This window comes from Hippocampus comes, unplaced genomic scaffold (genome assembly GCF_001891065.2).
Source record: "Hippocampus comes isolate QL1 unplaced genomic scaffold, H_comes_QL1_v1.1 scaffold57, whole genome shotgun sequence".
Classification (NCBI taxonomy): domain Eukaryota; kingdom Metazoa; phylum Chordata; class Actinopteri; order Syngnathiformes; family Syngnathidae; genus Hippocampus; species Hippocampus comes.
In genome coordinates, this window is record NW_017805039.1 from 1,489,504 (window position 1) to 1,508,502 (window position 18,999).

Here is an 18,999-nt window from a genome sequence, read left to right on the forward strand (position 1 = left end):
CAACGTGTTTGCTATGTTTTATCTCTCTCTGGTAGCTGAATAAATTCATCAAATAATGTCATAAAAAATACATGTATCTCTGTGTGATGCAGCGCAGTTCACGACTTCCACTTTACAGGTTGACAGGATCAACCAAGGGAGTTTCAAATTTGTCGGAATGCGCCCTCTCAAACAGTGAGTACACGCAGTTATGTGCTACAGATGACGCAAATAGCGTTCTATGCACTTGAATTTGTTCTTACCCTGCTAACAAATTTAAAATCTCAGCTTGCATACGCACACATGATCAGCTTTCAAAAACATGTTCACATAGCTTTTGCCCAAAATGTACAACATTTTGAAGCTCTACTTATAAAAAATTAATGATGATAACTGAAATCGGGATTTGCTTTTGAGGTGACTAAATGTCCTAAATAATTGTGAAATGGACACTTCTGCGCAGTTCATAATCAATATACTTGCACTCATGAATCTTCACTTTAGCCTACACTACAAAATATAAACATACAAGTCAAATACAACTTGTTCATAGTTTAAAAAAATCATTATTAGAATGATTTGTTTTAAGATACTACAAATTGTAAAAGTGTCCTCAATAAAATAAATCTGACCTATTTCCCCGTGTGTGTGTGTGTGTGTGTGTGTGTGTGTGTGTGTGTGTGTGTGTGTGTGTGTTTTCGTGGTACACATTGGCACATTGTATATTGAAAGTCCTGTTGTAGGAAGTTTTATTTTGAAGCTCGACACCACAAATCCGGTCTCGGCTTGGTTGTTTGTGTCCAGCAGACGACGCCAGCAGACGTGTTTACGGAGCAGCCGGAGTTGCGACGTTAACACGAAGTCCCCCCCGCGCTCTTCGACACCCGCCTTACGCTCATCCGCGGCCACGCGACTCGACCTGCACCCGGTAAGATAGAGCACCGGAAAAAAAAAACATGTTCTTGTCTAAACTTGTGACTTAACGCACGATGTGTTATGTCAGAAAAGTCTGCGCTATTTTGCATAGGCGTCTCACGAAACGTGCCCGTGTGTGCTTGATCTTTGATGTGTGACATTAGGAATTTATAAAGAGATAAGAGCAAATTGTCACACGTACATCATCTGAGAATAATCTATAGTGCTGATCATGACGATGATGAAACTCATTGTCACACAACTGCATTTCACTTTATTTTTTTTATAAGTTAGCCTTACAAAAATCTGAAAACTTCAAAGGGAACTTAAGCCTTAAAAGTTGCATGGGGCGTTGTCTCTAAATTATTCTGCAAGCGTGCCTGCGCGTGTGTGTGTGTGTGTGTGTGTGTGTGTGTGTGTGTGTGTGTGTGTGTGTGTGTGTGTGTGTGTGTGTGTGTGTGAAAGAGAGAGACTTTTGGAAGCCTTGCAGTCTGTTTCCAGTTAGCAAGTTTCCTCTTCTCTTCATTCACAGATCGAAGTGTTGAGGCCAAGGAAATACTCACAAGGGTCAATTAACATTACTGTACACCACTTTATTTTTGTGTACTGGACAAAAGGTAATTTTTGCGGAGACTTTTCAAGGAATTGTCAATTTCCATATGAACCATGCAAATACAAAATTAAAAAGTAATACTACAAAGGCATCAGAAGTCACGTTAAAGAGATGAGTGAACGAATGCTCCACCGCCTGCGGTCATGTCCCTCTTAATAGCATGAACATGAATGGGTTTCAGTGTGGAGAAGCAAGCGTGATACTGTTCACTTTAAGCCCCAAAGCTGGTGCATGTTTGAAAGTTTAAAGGACACTACCGTAAATTACATCACAGTCTTGTAAAACTTCAGCCAACTTCTCAGGCTCTGTCAGAGAATGTGAGTGTGTCTCATTTTATGGGACGTTTATTGGAAAGGGTTCACAATGATGACGATGATGAGATAAGGTCAAGCACATTTTCAGCACTTTTAAAGAGCCAGAAGAGCCGCATAAAAAAAAAAAAAACATGCGGAGTTGATTATAGCCCTGTGATTATAGCCACTGTGATTAAAAAAAAAAAAAAAAAAAACTTTGGCCACCGCGTTTAGGCTGAAGCTACCATAAAAAAGTTTGCAGAATCAACTAGTGAAATATCGCGTCTGGAGAGAAAACTAGCAGACTTTTGGCAAAGCTGTGTTAAACACACAACGTGTCATTCTTTAATTTATGTCCAGTTTTATAATAAAATTCAACTGGGAGTGCCAATATACAGCTTGAAGCAAGCAAGTTGTCTGATTTTTGGTGAATTGTTTGCTCTGCTTCTTGTTGTGACGTTCGCCACTATGTATCTCAAGCTAACTTGCACTGTTACATTCAGACAGCACTTTCAACCACTCCAAAAATCAAGCATTCTTCAGGTAAATAAAGCCAAGCTTTGTCACAGAAAAAAAATGGTTGCCTTGGATCACTAAAGTTGTTTTGCAGCCCTAACCAACATCCCCTCCAAGATTTTCTCTTGAACATGAGAGCGCATCCAGCTTTCTGCTTTAACGCTTAAATCACCCGCTGCTTAAAGAGGACATTTTGGTTTTGTTTTGTTTTTTGTACGTGCGGCTTTTTGTTTGGCAGCGTGTAGCTTTTGGAATTGGACACTGAGATTCATGTCGAATAGTTTGTGCTGTTTGAAATCCCTCAAGACAGTAGTTTAAGTCACATGTACTCTCGGTCATGTTGTTGTGTGATGCCTTTCTTTTCCGTTATGGTGCTGTTGAGGCTCTAAATTTAGGGTGGCTGGCACACGCGCACACAGAATGTCACGGATAGTACTGTACTGTGAAAGGAAATTGATAATAGACAGCCGATAAAGTCTTTGCTGCTATGATGCTATTTTTCCTTTCTGCATTATTCCACAAGAATAATATCACATGTAATATAGTAATACTGTATACCATAGGTTGTAATATTTATGAATTAAGGGTTAAGTTGAGTAAAAGGGGGAATTTTCTTCTGAAACATCATAGCTCTAATATTCACCTCGACTGTAAAATCTGTCTTACCTAAGCTTTTATAGGTCCAACTTAAATGCAAAAAAATGAAAAGATCTTAGAAACCTGATGTGCTATGCTAGGAAAAAAAGTGAAGAATTTTTTTTAAAATCAGTCTGAATACATTTAGGGACACATGATGCCATCTCTTATTCAAATTTGCTGTTGACCAGTATAATTGTAAAAAAAAACAAACAAAAAAAAACAAGTAAAAATAAAGCCCTGCCAGAATGAATAAATAAACGTCAAAGCCCACTATTTGCTACAGTGCTGTCGTAATTTTTAATAACATTATCAAAATTGCATTCGTTTCTCTATGCGAGTGTACGTTTACCATGCCAACGCTCTTGCGATGGAGACTTCCTGTTTCTGGCGTGTTCCAGCACATTCTTGACCGATAAGCTCATGCCAACACAGATGTCGTGCAGACAAATGTGAAAAATCCGTACGGTGTCAGATGCCTCGGAGTGGGTGTGAATTTCATGTTGTACTATATGAGGACAACTTTCTCCCAAGTCCAACACGTATCCTGTATCAATGTTTACAACCATTCCAACCCCAAGTAGGAAAATACAGTCAAGCACATAATTTTCTTGCCACTTAACACACTTTACCCTTCCTCATACAAGCCAGGACCACATATGCTGGCACACTAACTTGGAGGTCTTCATTAGCACTTAGCTGCACATGATAATGATAGCTATCTGCTCTTAAGGTTTATTATGACAAGAAGTGGAGGGAAAAAAAAGTTGAAACATGTCAGCTTACGTCACCCTAACATGATTTATTTTTCCCTCCGACCTGTGTGGAATTCCCGGCTGGCTTCCTGTTAGTGAATAGTTCCCATCAGATAGGTGTCTTACTGTTATGCTGGTTGCGCTCTTGTAATTTATATTAACCCGCTTCGCTCCTTGTGTGGCTGCAGCCAGTAATTGCTGTTGGTCTGCGCAGTTTAGTGGGGAAATAAAACAACAGGTTGGCATTCCTAAAGCATGAAGTTTATTTTGTAACCAAATAGGCAAGTTTTAAGACGTTGTGTAGTGTGATTTAGTTCCCAATTTAAATGAGTTCCTGGGCCCCTTAGTAACAGGTCAATGACATTCTTCAGAGAAGAAACACATATAAAGAATGACAGAACACTTAACATTAGGTTTGCAGCTATTGCTTATACCTCAATTTAACAGACTACTTGGACTAATTTCATGGACTACTTTGTAAAAACAACAGACAGATTTAAATAGGGCGATACAACAGGCTCCTACATGTCGACGCTAGATGCTAACCTCCTTGCTCCATTTCATTTGAAGGCACTCTCTCCCCTGCCAACATGGCCGCCACATCTGTCTATACATTGTTTTAATGGGAAACTCACCCCTGTAAACATGGCCGCCACATTCATGCAGGTTAAATTTTTTGCTTTTGTCTGCTCTAGTCGACTGTAAAGTCTGTTTATCTACGTCGAACGTGTCTGCTTGTGCTCACAGTCCTCGGAAATGTTTAGACAGGCATAAGTTTAATCCTTTCACACTAGATAAAGTACGTTAATGACCTGTAATAAATCAACTTGCACAGTCACTGTTAGAAAAAATGTTGAAACACTTTTGTAGCGTTTTCATCAGATTTTTACGACAAGAGGAACACTTCCATGTGAGTCTCTGCTGGCATGTAGCTGACCCCACGGAGTTTGTGGGTTTTGTTTTCTCTTGGGTGGCTTGTGTTGTCTGTGTGAGTGCAGTTTTTGTGTGTGTGGGTGTGTGTCTGTGTCTACGTGTCTGCAGTCCAGATCTGACCACATGTCCCATAGCAGGCATTCTTTCATGCGTTCACCTCTCTATGTAATCATACACTTTATTCACACATATACATGCACACTCTCACACGTTACTGTACTCTCTGAGAATTCTTGATCATCGGCCAGTGAGAAAGTGAAGTGGGCGACATGTAAATGAAAATTTTTAACATGTCTTCCTAGGGCAGGGCAAATATGGGGGTAAACAATAATGTTGCTTGATCGTGCAATCCCGATTAATAAACAAAATTATCCATTGATTTTAAAACTCGGTATTTATTAAACTACCAAATCTCAACTTTGAATATACAATAACTTAAAAGACTAACCACAAAATAAATAGTCACAAGTGAAATCGTTATGTCGTTATGTATGAAGATAAATGCAAAAATTAATACCCACCAAAAAATAATCTCCTGTTCTGGTGTGCTAGCCTTGGCCTTAATAACATATCATAATTTTAAATTAATTTCTAGTTACAGTATTTTAAATACATCGAGTTGAGTTTAGGTAAAGGAACTACACTGCCCTCTGTTGGTTGCAGCTGGTATATCGTACAACAATACAGTAGTGACTGAGAAACATGTACCTTGTAATATAAATTGGAGAACCGGCTAGAAAGTGAAAATAAACACACAGCATTCCAGCACACTGTTCTTGCCCTTGTAACGACCTTTTGGAAGCATGCTACATTCAGTTCCACACCCTCTTTTTATCCGTTCAGTGTTGCCGGCTCACCAGGCCCGCCCAACAGCATTCCATTTAATTCTTGATTTACTTGTCAACGACTCAGTGCTTCTCATTATTATTATTACAAACGTCTGTGTCGTCCTCTAGTGGTGCTTGGTGGCATTACTCAAGATGTGACGTGTTTTAATTCTTGAAGTGCATTATCTGACTTTTGGGATTTAGATTGCTCCAAAATCTTAAACATTGCCATCACATGTAAATGATGGCACACCAGTGTAATTCAGATATACAGTATTTCCAGTAAAATATTGTTCTTAATTTGTTTTTGATGGAAAATGAAGTTTTAAAATACTTTTTAGATTCCAAAAATTAACTCCAGGAAATTACAGTCGCAGATTAATTTTTAATGCAGAAATTTCACACTAAGTCATTTTAATTTCATTTTTGATCTTATTCTTGAATATACCTCAAAAGCACGTTTCAACGAATGCCTGAGGCGTGTGATGTCCATTTTGATTTAAGTTAAAAAATTTAAATTATTGGCTTATAATGAGGGCTGCATTTGTAAAAACTGAAATTTGTTCTGTATTTATTATTATTATTATGATAATTATGATTTTCATTATTATTATTATTATTATTTAGTACCTCTGCTTTTTTGTGTGGCTTACATTGTAAATGGGTTAAGTGTAACATGGTTCCTTACCACCTTTTTTTTTGACATATTAAAGTTATTTTTCATTCATGCACTTGTAAAGTCAAATACAGTACATGACTGAAAGCCTGATCTGACTGCAATTTTTAAATATTTTTTTTCTTTGATTCAGAGATTAAAAAAAAAAATGTCAGCCAGCGTGCATTGTTTCTACTGTCGTGAGGACCTCGGCGGCAGGAGGTTTGTGCGCAACGAGGGTCGGCCTGTTTGCGTGCGCTGCCACACCAAGTTCTGCGCCAACAGCTGCACCGAGTGCCACCGACCCATCTCTGTGGAATCCAAGGTGTTTACACGTGCTCACATTTAGACCTTATTATTTGGCACCTGGATGTGTGACACTGGCTCTCATTAGGAGCTGAGCCACAAGGGCCGCTATTGGCATGAGGACTGCTTCCGATGCGCAAAGTGCTACAAGTCTCTGGCCAAGGAGCCGTTCACCACCAAGGATGAGCGCATCCTCTGTGGCAAGTGCTGCTCCAGAGAAGAAGCTCCACGCTGCCATGCGTGCTATAAACCCATACTCGCTGGTGAGAATCCACACACAAACAGGTGACGTGTGTCATCTTCCCCCATCGAAATTAATTGCAATGCCATGAATCTATTGCAGAAAAAAACCCCAACAAAAAAGGTTTTGTCATGTGTTTTTAACAAGGAAGAATAGCACTCTAGAATGTTGTACTTCATTGAAAAAAAACATTGCAGAAGTGACACGACTGACTGTTTATAACTGACCAAGTTTTGCCACTGTCCTTTGCTTCAGTTGTTTGCCTAAGCATGGCGCAAGGTCAGAGTAACTTTTAGTTTAAAATTGTACATTATTAAAGTAAAAACACACATTTCTTTCATGAGGTAATATATTATTTGTCCTCTGTGAAGGATGAGTAATGATGTGAGCACTATGACGTTCATCTTATCTACGTAGGTTTAAGGCTTCTTTTTGCCCAAGTAATGGTCTTTTTTTGTTGGGGGGGGGGGGGCGGGGGGGAGTAAAACTCTTACCTGGCCGACAGGCGCGGCAGTCGCTTCAGCCTTCACCGGAGCTGTCACTACACTAAGAGGTTGTCAAAATAAAAAGGCGTGAAGATGGCACCATCAACAGGGACGAGCAGGCTTACATGCACATTGGTTTGTGAATCTATGACCTGTGTGTCCTCATCATCTCCAGGGACACAGAGTGTGGAGTACAAAGGCGACTCGTTCCACGATGATTGTTTCACCTGCTGCCACTGCAAGCGACCGATGGCGTCGCAGAGCTTCATCACCAAAGGAAGCGACGTCTACTGCAGCCCCTGCTATGACGACAAGTTTGCAAAGATCTGCGTCTCCTGCAAAAAGGTAATTGAGGAAAAACAGTCAGAAGTGGCATTCAAAACTGACCTACCTTAATTCTTCTTCAGCCAATTATGTCCGGAGGAGTCAACTACCAGGGGCAGCCTTGGCACGGTCACTGTTTCGTGTGTAGCTCCTGCTCCAAGCCTCTGGCCGGGTCCAGCTTCACCACGCACCAGGACCAGGTGTTCTGCGTGGACTGCTACAAGAGCACCGTGGCTAAGAAATGCAGCGGCTGCCAAATGGCCATCACAGGTTCCTTTATTTTTTTTGCCTCCGTTCATATTTGAGTGTGTTTAATAAATCAGTGTTTCCTCACCTTTGCCGAGCAAAGACACTTAGTTGACATTAGGAAAAATCTCATCATAACATCCGCGTGATGAACATTTCGGATTTTTCATTGTAGTTAGTTTTTATTTTGTTTTGAATTTTTATATATATTTCATCCAATTAGTTTTAATTAGTTATTAGAGTGGATTTTAATTTTTTTTTCAAAAATGCTTCCTTTTAGTTGCGTTTCTCTTAGTTTTAGTATTGATTTTAGTTTTTATTGCCACCCCAAGTTAAAGTACACTAGGAAAAATAAACATAAAGCAAAGAATGACGTGTTGTGTATTTAGTCAAACATCAGATAACTTTGTTGGACAAATAACAGCGAAATACCGTTATAACATGGAGATGCGCTATGTCCCTCGAGGTATGTTGTAAAGAGGTTCGACTGTATATTGCAAAGGTCTTTTTTTTTTTGGTAACAATTATCCTCTCCCATCAGGTTTTGGCAAAGGGGTCAATGTGGTGACCTACGATGGAGGCTCCTGGCATGAATACTGCTTCAACTGTAAGCGGTGCTCCCTCAATCTGTCTAACAAGCCCTTTATAGCGAAAGGAAGGGACATCCTGTGCTCCGACTGCGGCGACGACTAGAAAACAGTCCCAACTGCTCCTTTCGCGAGGCTGCAATTACACAAAGGTGTTGAAGATGTCTTCATTTCATTGACGGTCCCATTGACATATTAACAGCTTTGCAGGGATCAACAAGCTGGCCGAGAGCATTTTCGTTGGTCGCAGTAAACTTTGACGAATATACGTGTGTAAGTAAACGCACCCTGAGAAAATACGATATGCTGTATTCACAAAATCCAAAGAAAAAGCCAAAACCCCATATGTGGTCTCTCTCTGTCTCTCTCTCAATCTTAATCTTATCTATCTATATATGACAACTATCCATGTATCCATTATTGGGAGTATCATGCATTAAATGACATTAAGTAAAGGTTGCCTTTTATTGCTATCGTTATGAAATTCTTTGTTTTTTAATACTGCAGCTGGAAAATAAAAATTTGTAATGCATCCTTCAGAACATGTTTTTTTTTTTTTTGTAAATATATTTGTAGATATGACGCTATCTATCTGCTCGCTAGCTCTCTGTCGGCTTCCTCTCGTGCTACCTGATTGAATGATTCATTATAACGTTAAAACTGAACATTGTGTTCCAGTGACCTTAACTTTTTTTAATCCCATACGCTCATTTGTATTTAATTTGAAAGTGTAATCTTTTACAACTGTTTTAAAAACGTTTATGTGACATACTTAGTTGTATGTATTGAATTGAATAATTTACTTTTCATAACTAATTGATTGATTTCTATGTATATTTTTAAAGGATTTGTATTGTACTGTTTGAGTGATGTCCAGTATAAAATTTGCATTCAGAATGTGTATAGGTTCCTCTTTATCTCCCTCTCTGCTTCACTGCTGTCTCACCCCGTCATTCGAGTACACACACACACACACACACACACACACACACACACACACACACACACGGTATGATCCACTGGAGTCCGAGTGTTGAAACAACATAGCTTGCAGTTGTTTGCGTTTGAAGAAGGATCCTTTAACCGGGGTAAGTGCCTATTTTGTTACAAGGCTTAATCTGGATTAAATTGAAAATTGAACGTTGTTATCTGTTTGTACTGAAAAACCCATACGGGTGTGTGTGTGTGTGTGTGTGTGGGGGGGGGGGGGGGGGGGTCACCTCTTTCTAGATTCCTGATGACTTTTCAACCGAAAATATTCAACGTGGTGGTCACGCTGACCTTCCTGAGCATCGCTCCCTCTTCAATGATGCAGGGTAGGACACACACACACACACACACACACACACACACACACACACACACTGCGCAATAATGCTATACAGTATTAATTCACCCAAAAATCTGATCAAATACATGGAAGGTCATCAAGTTGAAGCTAGGTGTAATATCATCACATGTGCACATAATACATCAAGTGTGAATGATAAAGCGGTATCATGGAGCGATAAAAGTATTGCACTTCCTCCTCGGGTATAATATTACACCGATGTTATATTGTGTGTTGGGTGTACTTTGTGGTCGGTCAGAGCCTCTGCTCAGCCTGTGGGGCAAAGTGGCCGAATTCACCGCTCATTGTCCACACTGGAAACTGAAACCTCACGTCTTCATCCCGAGCTTGGACCAGTTTACCATCTGCCTCCACCTCAAGTTCAAGGTTGTTGTCCTTTTTAAACAACAATAATAATAGTAATAATAATACAATAATGAACTTCCAGAGGAGGTATTCTCCACCTGTGTGAGTGAGAATTAAATGGTGGTTAAAAAACAGTCCTCCAATGAAATTGTTCTTTTTATGATTTGCTTATTTTTGTGATCCTATACATATGATATGACGAGTGCTACGCAGGCTTCCTCTGGTGGTACCTAAAAGTATCAAATGCAAACAAAATGTACAATGCCAGTATTCAAAAGTTTTTTTGAATTAATGAGGACAATATTGTTTCTGGTTAACATCAAGTTTTCAGCGAATGGGTCATGGACAGCCTTTACGTACCACCATCCAGAGGTTCAGTGTGGCAGTTTAGGCTTGGGGGGCCGAGAGGGCGCTGTGATGGTCTGGTTGTTTGGCAGTAAGTGGACTACGGTCGACATTGGCCTTGCTACAACAGTGTGGCACTCTCTCTGTCTGACCTGGTCGCACACCGAGGACAGGCCCCTGCTGTACGTAAACGGAAACCTGACTGATCTCGAGACAGGTAAGTACAGTTTTTCACGTCACAAAACCCTGATATTTGAACAGGGGTGTGTCAACTTTTTTTATTTCCACTGTACATTTGCAAAATTTTCCACCAATTTTTTTTTTCATATTGTGGAGTGTTGTATGTAGTATTTGAGGACAAAAATGATGGAATCAATTTCAAAAGAAAGCTGTTGCACAACAAAATGTTTCATTAATACTTCTGAAAATGTTGTGTGCTGCAGTTGAGGAAAACGTCACCTCTTCATCCATCTCCACCTCCTGCTATGAGCTGGCCCCCAACGGGACGCTGACCCTGGGCTCGGCCTACTCAATGGTTAACAGCGCCATGCGTAGCCTTCCGTCCGCTAGCTTTTTGGTGTCTCTCTTCCGCCTGTGGGGGCGACAACGCAGCAGCCAGGAAGTGAACACGCTCTCCTGCACTGAGGGAGATCTCGTGCACTGGAGCGGGGAACAGTGGGACAAAGGCTTATGTGCCCCCATATGTGATGACACCCTCACCTGTGGTCAGTACCAAGGGTGCTAGCATGCTATCATTATAACATTAGAGAAATCCATCTGTCCAGCCATTTAACATTTGTCCATCCATCCTTTCACCTGTTTAATGTCTATTCACCTTCCATCTATTTGCCATCATCCATCTAAATGAAACTGATGTTCTTGTTTCCCATAGAGTGGTCCGATTACAAAGTGAGCTTTAAGTTCACCGTCAGTCGCTATGACGGGGACAGCACGGATCCCTACTTAGCCAGGGACATCGCAGCCCGCTGGGTATTATTATAGACTGGAATACATCCCATGCATTAAGCACATTGCGTTGGTGCAGGCGATTATATGAGACTAATGGTGTAAATAAGCACATTTGTATCGATTTCAGGTCCAAGTGCTACCGAAGGAATATCAGGCAAACCGAGTGCTAGTGGATGCGGCAACCAGGTGGGAGAACATTCTGACTTTTGAATTCATCGGACCTGTCAATGTCAAGCATTATTTTCACATGTGACTGTTATTTTAATCAGATCCAGTGCTGAAGATAATAACATGCTGACTACATCGAGTAGAGAAAAGTTGGTGAGCCTGAACTTGTGCCACATAGACTTGTATCTGGTGTTGTGTATTCATATTTAGTCTATGGTATGTTAGATACTGTATAAGATAAAGTGTCTGAGGTAAGTCTAAGTAAATATTTACTCATGCTGTAATATACTGTATATGAAACTCAAAAGTAGACCTCTCTCGTCTGCGTCATGAGTCCCGGCGAGCATGCCAAAACGCATTGTCTCGTTGCCATGTAGATGACCTTGCGGTTCCTGAACAGTGACGGGAGGCAACATCCAGGAGATATGAATGTAAAATAAGGGTTAATTTGGGAACAGGCCGACAATAATTTGTCAGCCTTGAGTCTTTCGCTGGATCTGTCAATGGGCATCTATTGGCCGTACTGGAGATCCAATTATTTGAGGTGAGCCGACAATGTCAATAGCCGGCTCGGACAAAGGACACAGTTGCAGGGATCAGAGTCAAGGGGAGATTTATTGAAGGTTCAGCGGCTGCGGAAACATGGCAAGGGCTGGTCGGGCCTGTGGCGAGAGGCTGGAGTGCGCGTGAAACACTTCGGCACAAAGGGAGACAAGGAATTTTTAAACACAAGGTAAGGGCCATCAGGTGGAAACAGTCAGGGCGTGGCCAACAATCAGACTGGCACAAGAGGAAGGGCAAGTGACCTTTGCCGGTGTGACAGTCAAGTCTCTACGTTGGTATCCACTTTGCGATTGAGTGTTGACCTCATGCCACAGCCCATCAACAATGATTGGCAGCTTGCCCATTTCCAATAAAACAGCCCACGTCTTCTGAACTTTGCAAAAAATTTCGTAATGTTTGACTAGCTTTTACTGAGCAGCTTAAACAATCACATTCAAAGACATGCTAAACGGGAATCAGCAACTTTTGGGACCTGTTTGAATGTGTCCTTCATCCCTTAGGTGCGCTTCGCGTCTTCCAATGCGAACAGCAGGTGAGAAATTTGACATTAGCGTAAATAGAATGGAATAAATCCTCAATGCTGATGGCTGTGTTGTGCAGTTTTAACGGCACGGCCTACATGAAAGTCAGCCCCAAATTGGACGTGGCAACGGTGCAGCAGACGATTCACACGGCACTAAACCACAGCTTCAACGACCCCGATGGTCCGGTGAAGGTGCAGGTTTTCTCAATCAGCACACAGATCACGCCCATTGGTAGGATATCACATAGAGGTGTTAATTGTTACCATGACAACAGATCCTAAATGTCTTCCTCTCTTTAGACAATTTACCCGCTGTGACCACGAAGCGTCCTCCTGTCACGTCATCAATCCTTACTTCCCCCTTCACTCAAACATCCACCAGCATGTCAGGTCAGTTCATCATGAAGATGCAATATATAATTTTTAAGTCGAGCTTTAAATAAATTTCTCGAAATTAAAATGATAAAGATTTTATACACAACGTTCCGATGTCTAAATAAGCCGCATACGTCAGCGAGCAGGTCAAATGATTGAAGAAGGATGCCGTCACTTGACTTGGGTCTTTTCTTTTGTTTGATTGATCTCAGTGATTGCTGCCTGTCCAGCGGAGAGTCAGCAGACAAGAAAAGGACTCTTCGAGTGGCCCGTCACGCCTGCGGGGAAAAACAGCACTCTGCCATGCCCCAAAAACACTCAGCACTACGCCACCAGACACTGGTCAGAATCACACCCATCAGTGGAAAATTATTTAAGTGAGATGTAATGTTTATTTACTGACACATATATATAAATGTCACAATATCTCACAATATCTAATAGGATTGAGTTGTAGGAAATACATAACTCGTGTTCGCGTGAAAAAAAATATTTTGTTAGGATTTTTACTAAATATGTCCTGCAGATGTTTTCAAGGCAGATGTTACAAGCCTAGATTTTTTTTAAATGATGATTTTTGTCGTAGAAATTTCTACCTTATGCAGAGGAATTATAGTAGGATTTGGTTTACAAACGAGATGTCTTCATAAGACTTCAGTGGAATTATTATTATTCTTGTTTTTAATTTAAGAAAGAGAGAACACACTCCAAAGAAAATGTACTTATGGCCATTGTGAAACTCGAGGGCGGCTCACTCTTGTGTCAACATGAACGCTTCGATAAATGTGCGCCTGTGAGTTTTGAGTACTTCCTCTTGTACATATTTACATGGCCGCTTCTCCGCGCGCGTTGACTCAGTTGGTGCTGTAAAATCATTAATCAGAAGCCGAGGATGTATCTCAAACAATGTTCTCAGTTTTTTCTGAACAAGGTGATAAAAAAGTAGGCGTATCGAGCCTTTTAACTAACAACTCACCTTTGAGACATATGGAATTGTCTTTGGATGATTTCTTTTCTGGGAGGGGGTGGGGGATTTGGTACAAAATGTCCCGATACTGTAATTTTAATTAAAATTAAAAATCCCAACGTTTGGTGAAGTGCAATTGGGAAGCCTCAAAGGCACCTTTGAGTAATATTAACTCGTTTGTTCAGTAAACTGAGTTCCAGCACCCAATGGATGGCCCCAAACTTGCAAGACTGCCATCTAGTCGTGGAAACCATCCTTGATCTGAACCATGTAAAAGTCACCCCAGGTCTGTCACAACACTAAACTGAATATTGAATCCTATCATGAAAGACCTAACATGTAAATATATGCATTTTATTTCCAGAGAACGCCTTGGCTGTGGTGAAGATTATTGAAAGTTTACTGAGCAATCGCTCTGAGCTCAACTATCCGGAGCTGGCGATGGTGCTGGCCAAACTGAAGGCCGTGGTGGATGTCAGGTCGGTGACCGCCGACCTGGGCCAAGCTCTCATCGGCACCATCTCGGACATCCTGGGGTCTCACAGCTACCTCTTGCCTTTCATCAGCATGTAAGGACACATTAAGCATTTCAATAATAGGGAAAAAGAAAACCTAATTAGTGTATTCACCTCCAGGATCCTGAACATCACAGAGGCGGTGGGAGACTACATGGTGGGATTCCATGGTCCGTCCACTCTGGTGGCTCCGGCGTTGGCGGTCTCGATTGTGGACGTGGTTCCGGGGCAGTTTGATGGTTTGACTTTTGGAGTGTCTCCTCATGCGGCTGGTGCCCAACCTGAGGTTAGTTGAGTCATAGTCACCAGCAACAAACATGACCAGCATGTTTCAGCCTCCTGTTTTGTCACTCTGTTTGAAATGGTGAAAAACAATGAATGTCTCCTTTAACGACACCGACCCTGTGTCTCTGTGTTCCAGATTATCCTCAACAAGGTCCCCCTTAAAGGCACAGTGGCTTTCATTTCTTTGCCCTCCGTCCTGCAGCACAGCTTCCCGCACACCCAGAGTCCACCGAGGGTCCAGTTTCAGTTCTATGGCATTCCGGACCTCTTCATGGTACTCTTTTTTTTTTATTTTAATATTATTAATTGAGTATTAGGAGTGGATGAAAAAAGTCTAAACACCCCTGTTACGATGCGGTTTAACTCATTCAGTCCCAGACATTTTCAGAACCTTTTTTAACCTAACTCTAAAAATATATATATTATTAATGAGTACCTGGGACTGAATGTGTTGTTGGGTCTGAAAAGACATATACTGGTATATGTGTCTGGGAGTGAATTAGTTTTATTGTGTGGACAATAGTGTCTATGACTGACGCTACAGTTAGAAGCAGTTTATCATTGAAATAAGAGACTAATTGAGATGTTTTGTTCACTTGCAGAACAAATCAAAGGATCAGGTCCTTAACAGCTTTGTGGTGTCCGCCAGCATCAGCAACGTCACTTCCCCCATCCAGGACCTCCGAGAGGATGTCCAGGTCATGCTCCTTCATCTCCAACCCAAACAAGTACGAACGCAATTGTCATTATGGCAAATGGGTGAACAAGGGTTTAATCCCCTTTAATATATTTTAGCCCCATATGGACACGCAGTGTGTGTATTGGAACTTCAATAAGAACGGTAAGCAGTCAGGATGTAGAAATGGACTCGCTCACTTTTTGCTGTGACTTTCAAGTCCATGTATATGCGTGTGTGTGTGTGTGTGTGTGTGTGTGTGTGTGTGTGTGTGTGTGTGTGTGTGTGTGTGTGTGTGTGTGTTAGATGGAAATGGAGGCTGGGACCCCCGCGGCTGCAGAAAGTACAACAGCAGTACTGACTTCACCACTTGCCTGTGTGATCATCTCACACATTTTGGAGTTCTTCTGGTAACTTTCATTTCCATACAGTATATAGCGACTCGTTGAACAGCCAGTCCCTGGACACCATTTACACCTCAGGACAATTTAAATATTCAATGAACCTAACATACACGTTTTAATATGACAGCCATTTGGCTGCCAGAATCTTTTTGTTTCAGGCAGTTTTTATCTGAGAGCATTTTTCCTCTAAAAATCTCATATTTACTCATTACTCTTCTATTTTTTTTTTTCAAGTGGAGTTTTTGCAGTGGGTGTTTTTGTGTCTAGGATGTCTCCAGAACTCCAGTGGATGAACTGAATGAGCATTTGCTGACACTCATCACCTATGTTGGATGTGGAGTCTCCTCACTGTTTTTGGGGATCACTGTACTGACTTACACGGCTTTTGAGTAAGACGCCAACATCTATAAACGACAAGGGTTGACTGTCCCCTCCATAATGTTGCCATTTCACCTATCTTTCAGGAAGCTGCGTCGTGACTACCCGTCGCAAATCCTCGTCAACCTCTCTGTGGCCCTTCTAGGCCTGAATTTAGCATTCCTGCTTGACTCGTGGCTCTCCTCGTGGGGCGCCAATGGCCTCTGTGTGGCTACCGCCGCCACGCTCCACTACTTCCTCCTGGCTTCCTTCACCTGGATGGGACTTGAGGGTGTCAATATGTACTTCGCACTCATCAAGGTCTTCAACGTCTACGTGCCGGCATACATATTGAAGTTTTGTGCGCTAGGATGGGGTGAGTCCGAATCTCGAAAAAAATGCAAAACGACAAGTTCTTTTCACCATATATTTATGCATATGTGTGTGTGTGTGTGTGTGTATGTATGTATAGGGGTAAAATGAAAATTGATTTGATTTAACCAAACCACTTTGTTACATGTTAAAAGGTATCGACCTTAAATTGTATCACACCTCATGTATCGAGATCACTGACCACTTTATTTCGTCAATGAGATAATAATCATAATTTTCATATTTGATTGACAGTATTCATTGCGCTTGCAGGCATTCCTCTGGTGATTTGTGTGCTGGTGCTGATTGTGAAAAGCGACGCTTACGGTGGTCATCTCTACAGTGGCGCTCGGAGCAGCCTGAAGCCACTTGACAACAGTGACAACTTGTACGGTCAATTTTGAGATATGGCTAAATCCATATTTATACTAACTACACTCCTGTTTACGTCTCTAGCTGCTGGTTGCAGGATGACGTGACGTTCTACGTGTCTGTGGTCGCCTATGCCTTGCTGGTGTATCTTTTTAATATTGCTGTGAGTTCAGATTCTGTGCTCAATTTAATCCATTGAACAAACGTTTCATGTAATGGAATGACACTTACGCAATTATATCCCAAAATTGTCAGGTTTTTGTGGTGGTTTTGATCCAGATTCATCACATGCGGGCCAACAGTCCCGCTGGGGCCCGCAGTGGACTGATGCATGATTTTAAGGGGATCGCCACTCTGACTTTGTTACTCGGACTCACGTGGACCGCCGGATTTTTTACCTGGGGGCCGGCCCGGGTAGTAATGCTCTACATATTCTCTCTGCTCAACACCCTTCAAGGTAGACAAATACATATTGAATGAAAGATCATGTTCAATGTTCATGTTCTGATGATCAACCACATGTTTTATTTCAGTATTTATGATCTACTGAATGTTGTTTTTCCAGGATTTTTCATCTTTCTCTTCCACTGCCTCCTGAAGGAAAATGTCCGAAGACAATGGAGGGTCCACCTCTGCCTTGGCAAATTTCGCCTTGAGGATCACTCTGGTACGTACACTCATCTCTTGACGGAATGCGACGGTAGACTTGCTAAAGACACTGATGTGGGTGTTTTTGTGTAGAGTGGAGCCACACTGCATCCGTCGCCACCGTCGCCAAGCCGAGCCCTTGTCAACTAAACGCGGGCATGCCATCGGTGCGCTCTGTGGAGTCCAGCTCCACTGTAAGCACGTCAGCCTCCTCGGGATCCAACCAAAGGGGCTCGTCCTGCAAGAGGCCTGACCTGGGTCAGTACAAACTAGCATCGACAACTACACGTCTCTCTGTTGCCTCTTAAAACCTCCAAGCAGGTGTTATCTTTGCTTTTTCTGTCTGTCCCCTCCAGAGAGCCTTCACATTCTCATTGCTCATTTACAGACGAAAAATCCTTGATAGAGGCCTGGGCCTTTGCTCTTTATGAGATGTTTCACAATGATCCCGCAGGGCTTTTTGTGAAATCGCTGGTTTTCCCCCCGTGCCCAGTCAACCTCTCTGGGGACTCAGCGGAAGCCCCCCACGAGGGTAGTGACCCCCCAACCTGGCTGGAGGAGCCCACACCAGACATGCGACACTCAGCCCGGCCTCATCGACACCAGACACGGAAATTAGCTGTTCCTTGTCCTCAGTAATTGTATCATGCATCGCTATTGTTCTTTGTTTCTACTAAGTGCCACAAAGAAGCCTGCAATTATGAACACATGAGCATCAGGACCAGGGAGGAGTCTGTTGCTAAGCAACTGGTGAGAAGACATTGTGCCTTTGAAGCATAGAAACACAGCTGTAATGGAAACCTTCAATTTCGCATAGAATTGCATCTAATTATTTTCTACTGCTTTGAACTATATTGATAACGGCCTCTCTCATTTGTGTTCAGTGTACAATTACATTTTTCCATTATAGTGGTAACCTTGACTTATGAGCACAGTTCATTCTGTGCCCACGCTTGTAACTAAAATCATCATTACCCAAGTGTTTATAATGCATGTGTTGCTGCACCGTTTGTGTTAAACATCAGTTTTAAAGCTATCAATCACAGCATTGCTAGCTCATTTCCCGTTATGCGCTAGCATTAACATAGCCGCCTTTTGTAAGAACGTTAAGTGGTTTGGTTGAATACATGTGTAATTCTTTGTTTTCCACCCAGTTTCAAAGTAAACTTGAACTGGGAGTAACACAAGTTACCTGTACTTTCACTCCTTCTTGTAAAGTTTGCTGCCGCCATCTAGTGGTGGGTGGGGTACCTTAAGGTCATTTGTCAAATTTTTGCTTGCAGGGCAAAGCGAAGCGAATCAGCAGTGACAACTCGAAAAACTCATAGGTTGGGGCAATTGTATGTCATACCACTGTACATATTCTTTTTCATTTTAGATAATCAGTGCAGCGTTGCTGTTCTTGCAAATGTCTGTGGAATAAAGTGCAACATGATCAATTGTAAAATGTCA

The 18,999-nt window shown here is 41.8% G+C and overlaps 2 protein-coding genes across 6 annotated transcripts; both read left to right on the forward strand.

The window, feature by feature from the left end:
* The first annotated feature begins 142 nt into the window (after positions 1-142).
* LOC109512445 (four and a half LIM domains protein 1-like) lies at positions 143-9,212 on the forward strand. 3 transcript variants are annotated; one of them, XM_019864223.1, is made up of 7 exons: positions 143-174; positions 784-907; positions 6,277-6,447; positions 6,517-6,691; positions 7,330-7,499; positions 7,562-7,748; positions 8,266-9,212. In XM_019864223.1, exons 1-7 carry the CDS (start codon positions 158-160, stop codon positions 8,415-8,417), a joined length of 996 nt encoding a protein of 331 aa, XP_019719782.1. In that variant the 5' UTR covers positions 143-157; the 3' UTR covers positions 8,418-9,212. The 3 variants fall into 3 exon arrangements, with proteins under 3 accessions (XP_019719782.1, XP_019719784.1, XP_019719785.1); XM_019864225.1 differs by having other exon boundaries at positions 787-907; XM_019864226.1 differs by lacking the exon at positions 143-174 and adding an exon at positions 1,427-1,511 and having other exon boundaries at positions 759-907.
* Positions 9,213-9,311: 99 nt separating this feature from the next.
* On the forward strand, positions 9,312-18,994 carry adgrg4b (adhesion G protein-coupled receptor G4b). 3 transcript variants are annotated; one of them, XM_019864142.1, is made up of 27 exons: positions 9,312-9,399; positions 9,542-9,627; positions 9,901-10,028; positions 10,332-10,569; positions 10,796-11,077; positions 11,245-11,342; positions 11,449-11,507; positions 11,591-11,642; positions 12,554-12,585; positions 12,654-12,808; positions 12,877-12,966; positions 13,164-13,293; positions 14,104-14,204; positions 14,283-14,487; positions 14,554-14,719; positions 14,855-14,992; positions 15,321-15,446; positions 15,514-15,559; positions 15,701-15,804; positions 16,066-16,187; positions 16,263-16,531; positions 16,801-16,915; positions 16,984-17,062; positions 17,155-17,356; positions 17,465-17,566; positions 17,641-17,805; positions 18,002-18,994. In XM_019864142.1, exons 2-27 carry the CDS (start codon positions 9,549-9,551, stop codon positions 18,184-18,186), a joined length of 3,468 nt encoding a protein of 1,155 aa, XP_019719701.1. In that variant the 5' UTR covers positions 9,312-9,399; positions 9,542-9,548; the 3' UTR covers positions 18,187-18,994. The 3 variants fall into 3 exon arrangements, with proteins under 3 accessions (XP_019719701.1, XP_019719700.1, XP_019719702.1); XM_019864141.1 differs by having other exon boundaries at positions 9,542-10,028; XM_019864143.1 differs by having other exon boundaries at positions 9,542-10,028; positions 18,041-18,994.
* The last annotated feature ends 5 nt before the right edge of the window (positions 18,995-18,999 follow it).